Source organism: Diceros bicornis, chromosome 20 (genome assembly GCF_020826845.1).
Source record: "Diceros bicornis minor isolate mBicDic1 chromosome 20, mDicBic1.mat.cur, whole genome shotgun sequence".
Lineage (NCBI taxonomy): Eukaryota > Metazoa > Chordata > Mammalia > Perissodactyla > Rhinocerotidae > Diceros > Diceros bicornis.
The window spans coordinates 62,112,971-62,125,828 of record NC_080759.1 but is presented as its reverse complement, the minus strand read 5'-3'; the positions used below and the strand labels follow the sequence as shown (position 1 = coordinate 62,125,828).

The following is a 12,858-nucleotide window of genomic DNA, read 5'->3' as shown; positions in this document are numbered from 1 at the left end:
GTGCACCCGGCCCCTCCTGATTCATCTCCCTCCAAAGCCCTGGCTGTGAGCCCCGCCTCGGAGCCCATGCACCCACGGTCTCCCCCAGCGCCTGGACACTGCTGATGAGGCCGAGAGCAGCCCTCTGCTGGCCACAGGACCCAGCCAAGCAGCCGGTCTGAGCAGAGGCAGGAGGCCTGAAATCCAGGACCAGTGCAGGCGTCTTGGTTGGTGGGGGTGGGGGTGGGGTGGCAACTGCAGATGACGCCTCAGGCCCCAAATCTGCTGCCTGGTCCTGCCTCCCCGCGAACCCCCCCGCTCCCCGTCCCTCTTGTCTCGCATCAGTGCCAACACTAGCGTGCTGACTGCATAATACAGGTGAATTTGTGCAGGGAGAACGCCTGACACCTATTTCCGTACCCCTCCCCTACTCTGCGCCCCCCCTCACCGTGGGGTCCAAGCCAGGAGCCTCCACTCTCCCCATTTATGACTATCAGTTGCCCAGATGCCCCCTGGCTGATGTCTGTCCAGAGGAGGCCCTGCTGCGGCTGTGGTCAGGGAAGACCCCTGCCCGCTGCAGCATCCAGGGACCTAGTGAGAGGTGCCCGGGCGAGGGCAGCCTCTCTAGGAGGAGGCCTGTGTGAACCTGGCACACACTCACAGGAGGTAGGAGACAGAGGCCTCCACCATTGAGGGGCGTGGCGTGCTGAAGTCCACGTTAACCATGTTATCCGTGCTGGGGGAGCGGATGAAGGCCAGGGACCCACGGCGCTCTCCCTGGAGGAAGAGACAGCCTGCGTCAGCCCACACACAGCATTGGCCGGGCAAGGCCGCCTTGATCCAGCGACAGCGCTCAGCTGAGAGGCCACAGCCAAGGCCTCACCTGAGCTGAGCGGTTAGTTCACGATTGTGCTGAAGAGGAGAGTGAAGACAGAGCTGTGTGGAGGACACAGCACGTCAGTGGGCACCTTGGGGAGTGTGGGGAACACATGGAGGACCCCCATGGGGTTGGGAAGGTGGCCCCGTACCACTGGGGGCTCCAAACCCGCTGCCCACATTTCCCCCGGGAAGGGAATCCCCAAGCCTCAAGTCAGGAATTGAATCAGATTAAAACCACACAGAGCAGAGCCTGACAGAAGGAAAGTGGAAATGGCCGAGCTCCTGTGGGTGGGAGTGCGGGCCTTGTGTCAAGGGGGCTGTCAGGAGAGAAAGCAGGTGACCCCTTAGGGGAGGGTGGGATGGGCAGCTGGCTCTGGGGCCAACCTGCTAAGGGCAGAGCTGATGGTGTGGGTGGCTCTGCAGGAGGCTGCTGCTCACTGGCACAGCCGAGGTGGACATGCCACTCCCTCATGTGGTCTGAGCAGGCAGAGCCAGGCCTGACCAGCGAGGAGCCCACGGACATAGGTCAGGGGTCAGGGCACTCCACGTGATGGGCAGCAGGCAGAGGTGAGGCTGGGGGCCCTGCCAGGAGCCTGTGTCACCCACATGGGGGCTGGGGACCATGGAGTGTCCCAAGGAGAGAGGATGTGGCCATCGGAGGGGGACGCCACCGGGATAACACACATCTCGAGGCACCCCCGAGACTCCCAGCCCATGCCGTCAGGACACCCCCCACCTTCCCACCCCCATCTGGGCTCCAAGGCCACGAAGGGTCCATGGTCACAGAGGACAGGGGTCGTGCACTGAACTTTCTCAGCCCGGGGTCAGAGGTGCAGACGACAATCTTCCAGTAGCTTCTGTCCCACGGCCTCCCCTGAGGCGGCCTTGCCCCTGCTGGAGCCTGGAGCACGTGCCTGGGTTTGGGTGGAGCAGGGTTGGGTGGTGCTGGCTCAGTGGATGGTTTAGGGGCTGCTCTCCTTCTATAGTTCCCAATGGCCCCTGGCTCCCTCTGCCAGGAGGCACCTCATCCCTCAGAGAGACCCGGGGTGGCGCTGGGCCACGCATTTGGGGTGGACGAGCCCCACTGGAGATGGAATCATTTTCTCCTCTGAACAAACAGAGACTTCCAGGCCTTTAACTGCACCTCTGTGTGTGAGGCCTATGGGGTTTCCTAGAGGGTCCTGTCCCTCGGGATGGGAGTGAGACCCCAGGCTCACCAGGCTCTGTGCAGATCCGAGCCAGCACTCGGGAAGGAACCAAGGGCAGGAATGAAATGCTGAGTCCTAGGCCCTGGAGTCACGTGAAGGAATGAAATCGTGCAGATTCCGAGGGAACAAAGTGAGGGCGTGGATTGCCGAGTTATAAACCATTCGAGAGGTGGAGCCCGTACCCAGGCTGGCCGTCAGGCCCTGACGGCTCCCTGTGGCTGGGCCGCCTGCCAGAGCCCCTCAGAGGAGGCCTAGGCAGGTTTCTGGAATGGCTCTATCGCTGTGGATGCTGGACGCCTTAGTGGGCAGCAGTGCCCAGCGGGGCTGTGTGGGGACAGCCTGCAAGGGCAGTTGCTGTTACAGATGACATTTGGGGCAGGGAGGAGCAAGCTCGGGGTCCACGTGGACCCAGGCCTGTGTGAGGCGCCAGGTGGCCTCGGGGCCCAGGGGCATGCATGGGGACACACATGGGACAGAGGCAGCTGGGGGATCAATGCAAAGGCCACATGATGGTCACATGTATGCACTGAGAAACCAGGAAGTGCTGCCAGGAGGCGTGTGGCCACCGGGGAAGGGGCCGGCGGGGCTGCGTGTCCCATGAGGGGTGAGGTTTGACCTGAGACCCGCCACGGCTCGTGTCATATCTGACACAGCCCGAGTCCTGACCGTGAGTGGCTGTGGGCTGGCATGGAGAATGTGGCGTCAGACACAGCAAGGTCCTGAGAGTCACCGTGCAGCCTGTGCAGCTGGCAGTCCCTCGTCCTCCCACCTGCACCCCGTGCCTCGCTCATTACCCCACACCTTGGAGGCACTGGCCACCAGTCACTGAAGAGCCTTCTCCACTCCATCAGCCTCAGGGACTTGGGGGCAGGTCCGCGGAGAAGGTAGGGTGTGACCCATGCTTACCCCACAGGACTTGAGAAGATGTCCTTGCTGGTTTCCTCTCTGTGTGTACATGGGTGTGTGCACACGCGTGTGTGCATGCATGTGCATATGTGTGCATGCATGAGCATTTGTAGGCATGCATGCACATGCATGTGTATGTCTGTGTGTGCATGTATGTCAGGGGGCGGGGCCCTACAACTCCCTACCTGGCCTCAGATCTCAGACCCACCAGCACCAGTGTCCTAGAGAGGGTCATGGGAGGGTTTCGTGCCTCAGTTTCCCGTGAGTGAGAGGGAGCTGTGACATAACCCACTCTCAGGGTGTCGGAGGACCCATGAGCCTCATATGAACCTGTGGGGTGTGTCAAGAACAGCAGGATGCTGCCTGGCAGCTGTCCCCACCCCACCCCGCCCTGTGGCCTCAGGGTGCAGACGGACGTGTGCAGAGTGCAGGCCTCCCACCCCCCCGGCCCCCGGCCCACTGCCCCAGACCCCAGTGGGTGTTCACATCCCATGTCCATCTCTTGCTTTAGCCCCTGACTCCAATAAAGAGAACAAATGGAATGTTCTGGTACCTCAGCCACGTAGCTAATGGCGTCTTTCAAGTTGAGCTCATGGAAAACATTCAGAATCCGATCTCGTGACTTTTGAGCTGACCTTCTCATAAGGATTTTGCTGAGGAATTTCCTATCAAAATTGGACCACCTGGGGGGTCAAACCGATACAGATGTCAGCTCTCAGTGGGCCGTGGGTGTGGCCCCGGGACGGACGGGACCTCAGCAGCATTTGGAGTCCGGGAGCAGAGGGTCCTCCTGCCAGTGCTCAGACTCGCAATAGACATGGCCTCCCAGGAGCTGGGCCAGGACACAGAAGACGCCCCGTCTCGCTCCCTCTGCCTTCTGTTCATTATAACAATCTCAGTCTCACCACCTAATGCTCATTTCACCATCCGCGCTTTGTTCCTGCCTTCCTACGGATGGCGGTTGTCATGAGCATGAACATAAAATGGCGGATTACGTTTTCTCATCTACTACAATATGGAAAACAGGTTTAAGTGACTACCTAACCCTCCAGAAAGGTGGGCTGAGGACAGGGTGGAGCTGGGGAGGGCAGGGGTCCCGGGGCTCTGGCCGCAGTGACGGGGGCACATTTTACCGGGACAGGCTGGGGGAGGAGAAACCCCCCAGCTCTCACACATAGAGAGAACCAGGCTGGCCAGAGGGAGGCTTTAAATCCAGCACAGTTAGAACATTGACTAGCTATTCGGGTCAGCAGAGGAGTGGGCCAGGCCAGACTTAAAAAGGGACTCCTAGACGAGACCCAGTGCCCCACGAGCCAGACATCGGGGGGAGGAGCACCCAGGGGGAGGAGGGTATCCTAGAGGGAGGAAAGGGATTTCTGGGGGAGGAGGGGATCCCAGATGGAGGAGGGGGTTCCAGGGGGATGAGGGGGTTCCCAGATGGAGGAGGGGGATCCCAGATGGAGGAGGGGATTCCAGGGGGAGGAGGGAGATCCCACAGGGAAGAGGGGAATTCCAGGGGGAGGAGGGGGTCCCAGGGAGGAAGGAGATCCCAGGGGGAGGAAGGGGTCCCAAGGGAAGGAGGGGGATTCCAGGGGGAGGAGGGAATCCCATAGGGAGGAGGGGCACTCCAGGGAGTGGAGGGGAGGTCCCAGAGGGAGGAAGGGGGTTCCAGGGAGAGGAGGGATCCCAGGGGAGGAAGGGGATCCCAGGGGGAGGAGGGGATCCCAGATGGAGGAGGGATATCCCACAGGGAAGAGGGGGATTCCAGGGGAGGAGGGGGTCCCAGGGGAGGAGGGGCATTCCAGGGGAGGGGGGGGGGGTCCCAGGGGAGGAGGGGCATTCCAGGGGAGGAGGAGGTCCCAGGGGAAGGAGGGGCATTCCAGGGGGAGAAGCTGGTCCTAGGGGGAGGAGGGGGTCCTAGGGGAGGAGGGGGGGGTCCCAGGGGAGGAGGAGTCTCCAGGGGGAGGCAAGGGCTCCAGGGGGAGGATGGGGTCCCAGGGGAAGCGAGGGCACCAGGGGGAGGAGGGGGGTCCAGGGTGAGGAGGGAGATTCCAGAGGAGGAAGGGGATTCCAGGGGAGGAGGGGGATTCTAGGAAGAGGAGGAAGTCCCAGGGGTAGGAGGGGGACCCAGATAATTTGCCAGCAGCCCTCTGGCTCCTCTGAATGCAGTATTCTTGGGGTAGCCAGGGTTCTGTGAGATTAGGTTCATGGTGAAGTCATGGTCCTATGGTTCTGTGGAATTTCTCTATACCCTGAGGGTCCTACAGTCATTGTTAAAGGAGGAGGGAGAGGAAACCAACAGCGGAGACAAATGTGCCTCTGAATCTCCCCATTTCAGTCCAGCCAGGGGCTGCTCCGGCCACTTACTTATCTCTGAGATAATTGTGTCCAATTTGCCCTGATATGTCCTCGATGGCTGAGAGGATGTGGTCGAAAGCCTTTCGAAGGAAAGACAAGTGGGTCAGCATCACTTGGAGAGCCCCTCCCCGTGCGTCCCAGAGGACATGACAGTCCCTCTCCCTCCCCCTCCTCCTCCCTCCCCTCCCCTCTCCCTACCCTGCCATGCAGTTTCTCGTTCAGTTTGGGCTCGCGGTGCTCACTCTTCTTCACCTTCAGCCACTGCACCAGAGGCTTGATGGTCAGGCCCTGGAAGACACGGTGCACTGACCTTGACGGTGGGGCAGGCCCCATCCCACGCCCTGCTCCGGCCCACTGAGCCACCTGTGTGTGTGAATCTACACCTGAGCCCACCACACCCACACGGGGTGAAGGCACCTGGGCTGATCTGTGTGCTTCCCTGCAGAAAGGAGCCCCAGCCACAGCTCGCCACCTGCGGGTCATGTTGATGCCCCCTGAGGCCCTGCAATGGGCTCCTCAGATTAGCCAAAAGCTAATCTGAACTGGGCTGCCTTCGTGGGTGCATCTGGTTCAGGAAGCGTCGACTGGGGCTTCGTTAACCAGACGGCGGAGGAGGGACATTTTTAGGCCAAATCGTGCTGCGTCCCCAGTGGGGCCACAGGAAAACCTACAAAACGGCTCCTAGTTACTAAAATTATAAAAGCAATTAGGGCCCGGAGGCTGGGAAGGCTCCTGGAGGGGCACTGGGGCACCAGGAGGGCGGGCGCCGAGGCGCTTACCTGGAAGATGACGGTGAAGAAGATGACAATGATGGTGGTGCTGACAAAGAGGTTCTTCTCCTTGACCTTGTTCTCGTCCAGAAGGACAACCAGGGCGTAGGCCACGGCCCCACGCAGGCCGCCGTAGGACATAACCACCTGGTCTATGATCTCTAGCTGGACCATCCGGTACCGGTTCAGAACCCAGGTCTGCAGGACGACACCTGCAGGGCCAGGGGTGCGCTCAGCCCCACCAGCCACCCAGCTCCTCCCACGGGCACTTCCCCGGGGGGCACGCAGGCAAGGCCCCTGCATCACCCTCCCTTCAGGGATGACGTCTGGGGATTTCCTCCTAGGACTGGGACGTGGCGATAGGCAAAGGCTGCGTCCCACTTATGGGACAGTGAAACCCCCTGTAGCCCTCCTGACCCCACATCCTTTTGTCCACCTTGGAACCAGGCCTGTGCCCTCTCTCAGCCAGGGATCAAACCTGCCCCTGTGGACACTCCATGTACCCCAGGTTTGCAGTTTTGGAAGCTGCTCCCAACAGCTCTGGAAATTCCCAGGTCTCGGCCTGACTGTGGCTCTAAGTGACCGAGACCTGGCGTTGTGGCAGCTCCAGGATCAAAGGCCACCCAGTGAGGGCGGCAGGGAGAAAGCGACCCCACCCACCATGGTGTCTGCTCCGTGGAGCCCTTAGTCCTTAGCAACTGTGGGGAGCGGGTGGTAGTCCTCTGGGGCTGGTCCCTGGTCACAGCCCCCGAGGCACCGAACACCAGGGACGAGTAACCCGTGGTGGGAGGGGGCAGCGGGGCCTCCTACTCACAGGGACCACAGTCCATTTCCTCAGTGGGTGATGCTGTCCCCATCATCGACTAGTGGCCACATCCAGAGTGAATCAGTGGGAAACCAGATGGGTTCCCTGGGGTTCCGGAACCTTCCAACCTGACCTCCAGTTGTACTATCTCAGTCATGAGGCAACAGGGCTGTGAGAAGGCCTAGACTTTCCCTGAGGATGACCAATGGCCAGGCTGGTCTGAGGCCCCCCCCCCTCACAAGGGCTCCTGAATCTCCATTCTCTGGGCTTTGAGGTGCACTCCAAGGGGGCTGGCAGCAAAAGCGATGTCCCCGGTGCCCATGGACTCCCCGCAGCCGGTCCCCGCCATCACCCCACCATTGTCCCCCCATTTTCCCCTTAATCACCCCCCTCGTCACCCCATCCCCCCATCGTCTCCTCCATCATCTCCCCCACCCCCATCATTCCCCCATAACCCCATTGACCTCCCACCACTCCCCCATCTCCCTGTCCCCCTGCAGTCCCCCCAGTGCCCTCACCGATGGCCCGGTATATGGAGATGAAGACCAGGGTCAGGAGCACAAAGGCTGTGTTCCACTTCCAGATGCGGGGGTCCACGGCCGAGATACCCAGGAACATGAAGATGATGGTCTCGGCCCCACTCGCCAGCATCTTCATGGTGTAGCGCACGGTGGTGGCGGACTGCTCTGAGATGTTAGCCTTCACGTACTTCTGACAGCAGATGCCACAAAAGGTGATGCTGGAGACAGGATGGACGCGTCGTGAGGCCGAGGGGCTGAGGCTCTGCTCCCACAGACCCTGTGGGGCCTGGGACCGAGGGGTCCCATTTTCAAGGCCCAGCGCCTGCTCGAATCCCAGCAGCACCTCAGGGCCTCTGTGTCCTGGGCAAACGTCCACCTCACGGGTCAGCCCTTCTCTTCATGAACACGGGGCTCCTCCTGGGGATCAGAGCCCTGAGCTGGGCACACCCAGCCCCCACACCCCAGCCCCCACACCCGACATTACAGCCACTGTTTATGGGCCTCTCGCCACCTGAGCCCTGAGCCGCAGACAGGCCATCTCAGCTTCTGTCCACAGCCAGGCCAGCTGGCTCAGACAGGGGCGCAGGGCAGACGTGGGCCCTGGGGGTGCAGCTGCCCTCCCTACTCAGAGCACCTGGGAGGGGCTGCGTGTGGACAGGGGACGCCACAGAGCCCCTCCCTCGTCTCTCAGAGCATGCGCCGCAGCTCTGTGAAACCGCCAGAGCCTTAGTTAAAAAGCCAGATAGATCAAATTCTTTGCTCCACAGTGAATTTCCACCAGCTTGGGAAGTGGGCCAGGTGGCTAGGGCCTGTGAAAGGCCGCGGGGCGGGGGGAGGGTGGGGTGTGAGTGGCAGCGAAGGTGTCACTCCTGCCCTCTCCCCTGGGCGGGTCGTGTGGGTAGTGGGTGGGGCTGCTCGGCTGTTTGGCTGGGTTGTGGTGATGGGCCTGTGGCAGCCTTTGCCCCTCGCCCTTCACGGCCCAGCGCGCCAGCACACCCCACCCAGCAGGGCCCGCCAGGACCCCGGGAGGGGTGGCTCCGAGCTCCGGGGCCTGCTCAAGCGAAGGAAGACTTACGCCAGGATGGCCGACAGGGACAGCATCTCGGATGTGAGGTAGGACAGGTAGGAGATGACAAAGACGAAGCCGGGCTCGATGATGCGCACGTGCTTGGTGAAGCGGGTCACCAGGGAAAGCAGGAAGGCGAAGATGATCCCCACCAGCGTGCCCCCCAGGCTCACCACAAAGAAGGACACTGCAAGGGCCAAGGATGCCCACGCTGAGGCCACCTGAATGGCCCTTTGTAGCCGGCAGCGTGGCCTGGCCCATGCGTCGTGGGCGAGACTGGCCTGGGCTGGCCTTCCAGACCATTCCTCATCAGGGTTGCCTGGTAACCCCCCCACAGAGGCGCCAACAGCTCAGCAAACAAGAGGTCGATTCTCTCTTGAAGATCCCAGCCTCAACATGGAAGGCAGGGGAGGCGACTGTCTCAAGGCCCACGGGAGGCCCGCTCCCCACCCCCATCAGGGAGACAGCACCGAGACAAGCGTGGGTTGGCAGCAAGGACCAGGGCCCTGGGCCCCCAGGAATAGCCACGCTTCTCTGCCTAGAGAAACACTCAGGATCCCCTAGGATGCCAAGATCCACATCCTCCAACCAGACGTCCTCGTGGGTCTAACGGGGCAATGACCCTCGCCTCCCAAGGTGGCTGGGACCTGACGCAATTGTGTTTGTGAAACACGCCAGGGACAGGAAGGACTTGTCACAGAGACTCTGAAGTGGAAACACCTTTTCTTACACCAGCTGTGGGTCCCAGGGGCAGGCCTGGTGCTGGAGCTCAGCCCCGCCCAGGAGAGGTGCCGCCCCTGAGGTGGTCCGCATTCCAGAGAAGAGATCCGGCTCCCCACACCCCTGATTCACAGACCCGCCAGCCACATACCTATGCCTTTCACACAATCCACACCAGTCACCTTGTCACCACCCAGTGTCACGAACGATTCAAACACGTTGTACAGGACCTGGGGGGACAGAGAAGCAAACAAAACATCAGGTCAGCCCTGGGTCAGCACTGACCTCTCCGTGTCTCAGGCTCTAGGCCTTGTGGACTTGAGGCTGGAGTGAAGAGCCATCTATTTTGGAAACTGAAAACCACTGGGAGGAAAATCATCACAAGGCAATAATGGTCAATAGGAAGAAGGCCAAAGACGAGCCAGCAGGTGGGATATGGGAGGCAGAACAATGTTCTAGAAGAAACTTGAACCTTCAGGAGCAAAGCTGGCCCCTTTGTACTCTAGGCAAAGCAGGGACAACCACAAAGCTAACGTATTGCGTTTTAATTCTTAATTTCATTTTCCAAGACAAATCCAGAGCTTCATGTCAGTGACTTCACTGTTATGTTGACTCCAGATTGTGGGATCGCACCCCCTGGCGTCTCTGTATGTTGGCGTTTAAACCTTATCCCACCAACACGCTGAGACAAAAAGCCCAGGAACCTTATCTGAGGCCATAGCTGTGGAGACAGCTGTGTTTTCTGAGCCTGAGCAATCCTACACCATGCTCTGGGGCTCCACATCGAGGGGCCAAGGGCTGCTCTGGGTGGGCTACAGGCCTCTCGGGAAGACACTCGTCTCTGTGCCCCCAAGTCTGCGCTCTCCCGGTCTGTTCAAGGGGAGAGAGGACCCCCAATGGGCGGGGTGTAAAGTTGTATTTACAAAAGGTTTGACGACGCACAGGCTGTGTGCACAGGGACGGGGCGCATGCCACGAAGGTCATTGGGAACCAGACCACAGCTTGCCCGGCCTCTGTGAAAACGTATGTGGGAGAGAAGATGGAGCCTCATGTAGGAAATCACTGAAGACCCCCTGGTTAGGGCAGAAGTTCATGCTTCTGTGGAGACGTGAAGGCCACTGTGCAGAGTAGGCCTCGATGCTCAGAGGAGCTGGTGCTACGTTTCTCATTAAGTCTCAGATTCCCCCAAGAAGCTCTTATCTACTGCATAAGAAATCTGGTGCAACACACCCTTAGGATTTTTCACTCTCCTAAACCCTGAAGGAACATGAGAAATGAGAATTTCTTAGAGAGGCCACAGGTACTTTTAGAGCAAAGGGGGAACGTCACACCCACTGTGTCTGCAAAGTCCTTAGGGGCCGAGGTGGTAGATGGGGCAGTGGGCTGCGCGGGGGGCCTGGCCTAGACACACCCCTTGACTGACTCGTATTGAGGCAGCAACTCCGTGCTACGCACGTTACCTAATAATTCGCATCCATGGAGGCAGCGGCCCGGTCTGGGGATGGGTTGTGAAAACTTCCTGTGGCCACCGTGATGTGGAGACAGTGTCCCTCAGGTTCCGTGAGTCTTGTACTCACTTTACAGAGAGCTGCCTCGCGTCCTGATGGAGGACCCTCCAGCCCCGTCAACCCATGGGCCCTGCTGGGCTCCCGGGACGCCCCCTCCTGGCGTATAACTGCCTTCACGGGCACGCTGTTAGTGCTGGCAGATTTCCCTGCCTTAATCTTGTGAGATTTTGTTTGTTTATCAATTCTTTTAGGAAAATCAGTAATGGGTGGCACCACTGTGGACCCAAAGTTACAGACCTCTGCTCTGGGAACAGTGACGGTGGGATTTCAACAGAGAAATCCTCAATCGTGAGGGTATGGGGGGGGGATCTAAGAACTGTGCAAGAGTGAATGGAGAAGCCTGATGAAAACAGCCAGTCGTCCTGAGTTAGGTGGAGTGGGATCCCGAGAGAGGAGCTGGTGTGGGGCCACTGCTGAGTGCACGGAGCCGTCAGGGTGCCAGCCAGGGAGCGAGGACCGCATCCTTGGAGGAGAGGTCATCAGCCCGTGGTTACTCTGCTAAGCGCACGAGGGGCATGGCAGGGTGCCCAGGGGATGCCGAGGTTCTCTCATAGGGTGGTAACAATGTTTCCACCTCCCACCTGTGCATGCTTACCACTGTGACAGCGTCGTTCAGCAGCGACTCCCCGAACACGATGATGAACAGAACCTCATTGACGTGGACCTCCTCAAACACGGCCAGCACGGCCACTGGGTCCACGGCAGCGATCAGGGTGCCAAACAGGAGGAAGTCCAGCAGTCCGATGTTCAGGTCTCCTGGAAGACAAGCAGGGCCATGGGGGGAGAGCCCTTGGGGGCTGGGGGGAAGCCCTTCAAAGCCACCAGGACCAGGGAGAGAAACGTGGCTGTGGGGAGTGGAGGGCAGTGTACTTCTTCTCCTTGGCCTTCGGGGCTGCCTCAGGTTGCTGGCCTGGTGACGCTGGGATGGGAGCCCCCCAGGGTGGGGACTCCGATTCTCTCAGGTCTGGGGCTGGCTGGGGTGGAAACCGGGATCAGACTGCCTGCCTTCCTCCCACTGACTCCCACAGCCTTTCAGGAAAGGCTGGTCTCACTCCTGGTGGGGGGAGTCCCAATCTGTCCACAGAAGCCTGATGGGCCCTGGTCTTCTCCCTCGTCCCCCCTTGGGCCTGGCTGTCCCCTCCTGGCCAGCTCACAAGGGAGCCCGCTACAGGAGGACGATGGGCTGGGGGCACCCGGCCATGCACAGCATGGAACCAGACTCTGGCCCTGGGGAGTCTGCAGCCCAGGGTAAGGTGAGTGTAGATGCAGATGGCAGACGTGCTGGGAAGGTGATAGGGATGTGATGGGGTCAGGGGAAAGGCCTCCCCGGATGACATCTCAGCCCAGATTGGAGCATCCGGGACCGGCCTGAAGGGAGGTGACAGGAGGACAGGCCTCACAGGGGAGGGACTGGCCTGGGGAAAGCCCCAGGGCCTCCATCAGGGCTGAATGCGGGCGGGGGGTGCTGGGTGAGATAGGAGACAGATGGGAGACTGAGGAGGGCCAGAGGGGAGGGCGATGGATGATGTGTTTGGGGGTGCTGGGAGGGGAGCAGGGGCTGGGGGCAGGGAGGAGGAAAGGGCCTCGGAAGGAGGGGTCCACGTGGAGCACAGTCCAGCCCACTTCCTTGGGCCGAGTGGCCCCTGCCCAGGGGTTCCTGGGCGCCCTCGGCTGGGGAGGTTTTGCTGAAAGGCACTTCCATCCTATGCAATCCTTCCAGATTCATCTCAGGTTCCAGATCACCAACAGGCCGCAGGCAAACTTGTTTCCCAGTGATGGTCCCTTGGACCCACAACCTCAGGGGGCCGCATGTGGCTGCCCCGTCCCAGCTCTGTGCCCTATCACAGTTGCTCTCAGCTGGGCTTGGTCGGAAGAGGACCTTGGCCAGGGGCGTTCCTGCTGCCTTCTTGTGTTGGCCCCCCCTCTCCAGCCCAAGTGGACCCCAGTGGACCCCAGGGGCCTGGGGGCCAGTCAGGCCTGAGGGCAGCGAGAGGCCCACCTAGGGAGCAGGGAAGATAGAGGGAGAGCAGGGAGAGGCCAAGGCCACGGGCTGGATGAAGGCCCTCCCAACCCTCCCT

The 12,858-nt window shown here is 60.5% G+C and overlaps 1 protein-coding gene across 2 annotated transcripts in view; it reads right to left on the bottom strand.

The window, feature by feature from the left end:
• Positions 1–12,858, bottom strand: part of SLC9A3 (solute carrier family 9 member A3) — a 53,476-nt gene that overhangs the window by 6,526 nt on the left and 34,092 nt on the right. For both annotated transcript variants that reach the window (XM_058564414.1, XM_058564415.1), the window contains exons 3-11: positions 11,376–11,536; positions 9,364–9,442; positions 8,502–8,679; positions 7,424–7,644; positions 6,110–6,312; positions 5,529–5,618; positions 5,340–5,410; positions 3,526–3,655; positions 641–756 (exon numbers count right to left, since the gene is read on the bottom strand). In XM_058564414.1, the coding sequence (XP_058420397.1) occupies positions 641–756; positions 3,526–3,655; positions 5,340–5,410; positions 5,529–5,618; positions 6,110–6,312; positions 7,424–7,644; positions 8,502–8,679; positions 9,364–9,442; positions 11,376–11,536 (1,249 nt within the window). The remainder of the gene's footprint in view (positions 1–640; positions 757–3,525; positions 3,656–5,339; positions 5,411–5,528; positions 5,619–6,109; positions 6,313–7,423; positions 7,645–8,501; positions 8,680–9,363; positions 9,443–11,375; positions 11,537–12,858) is intronic.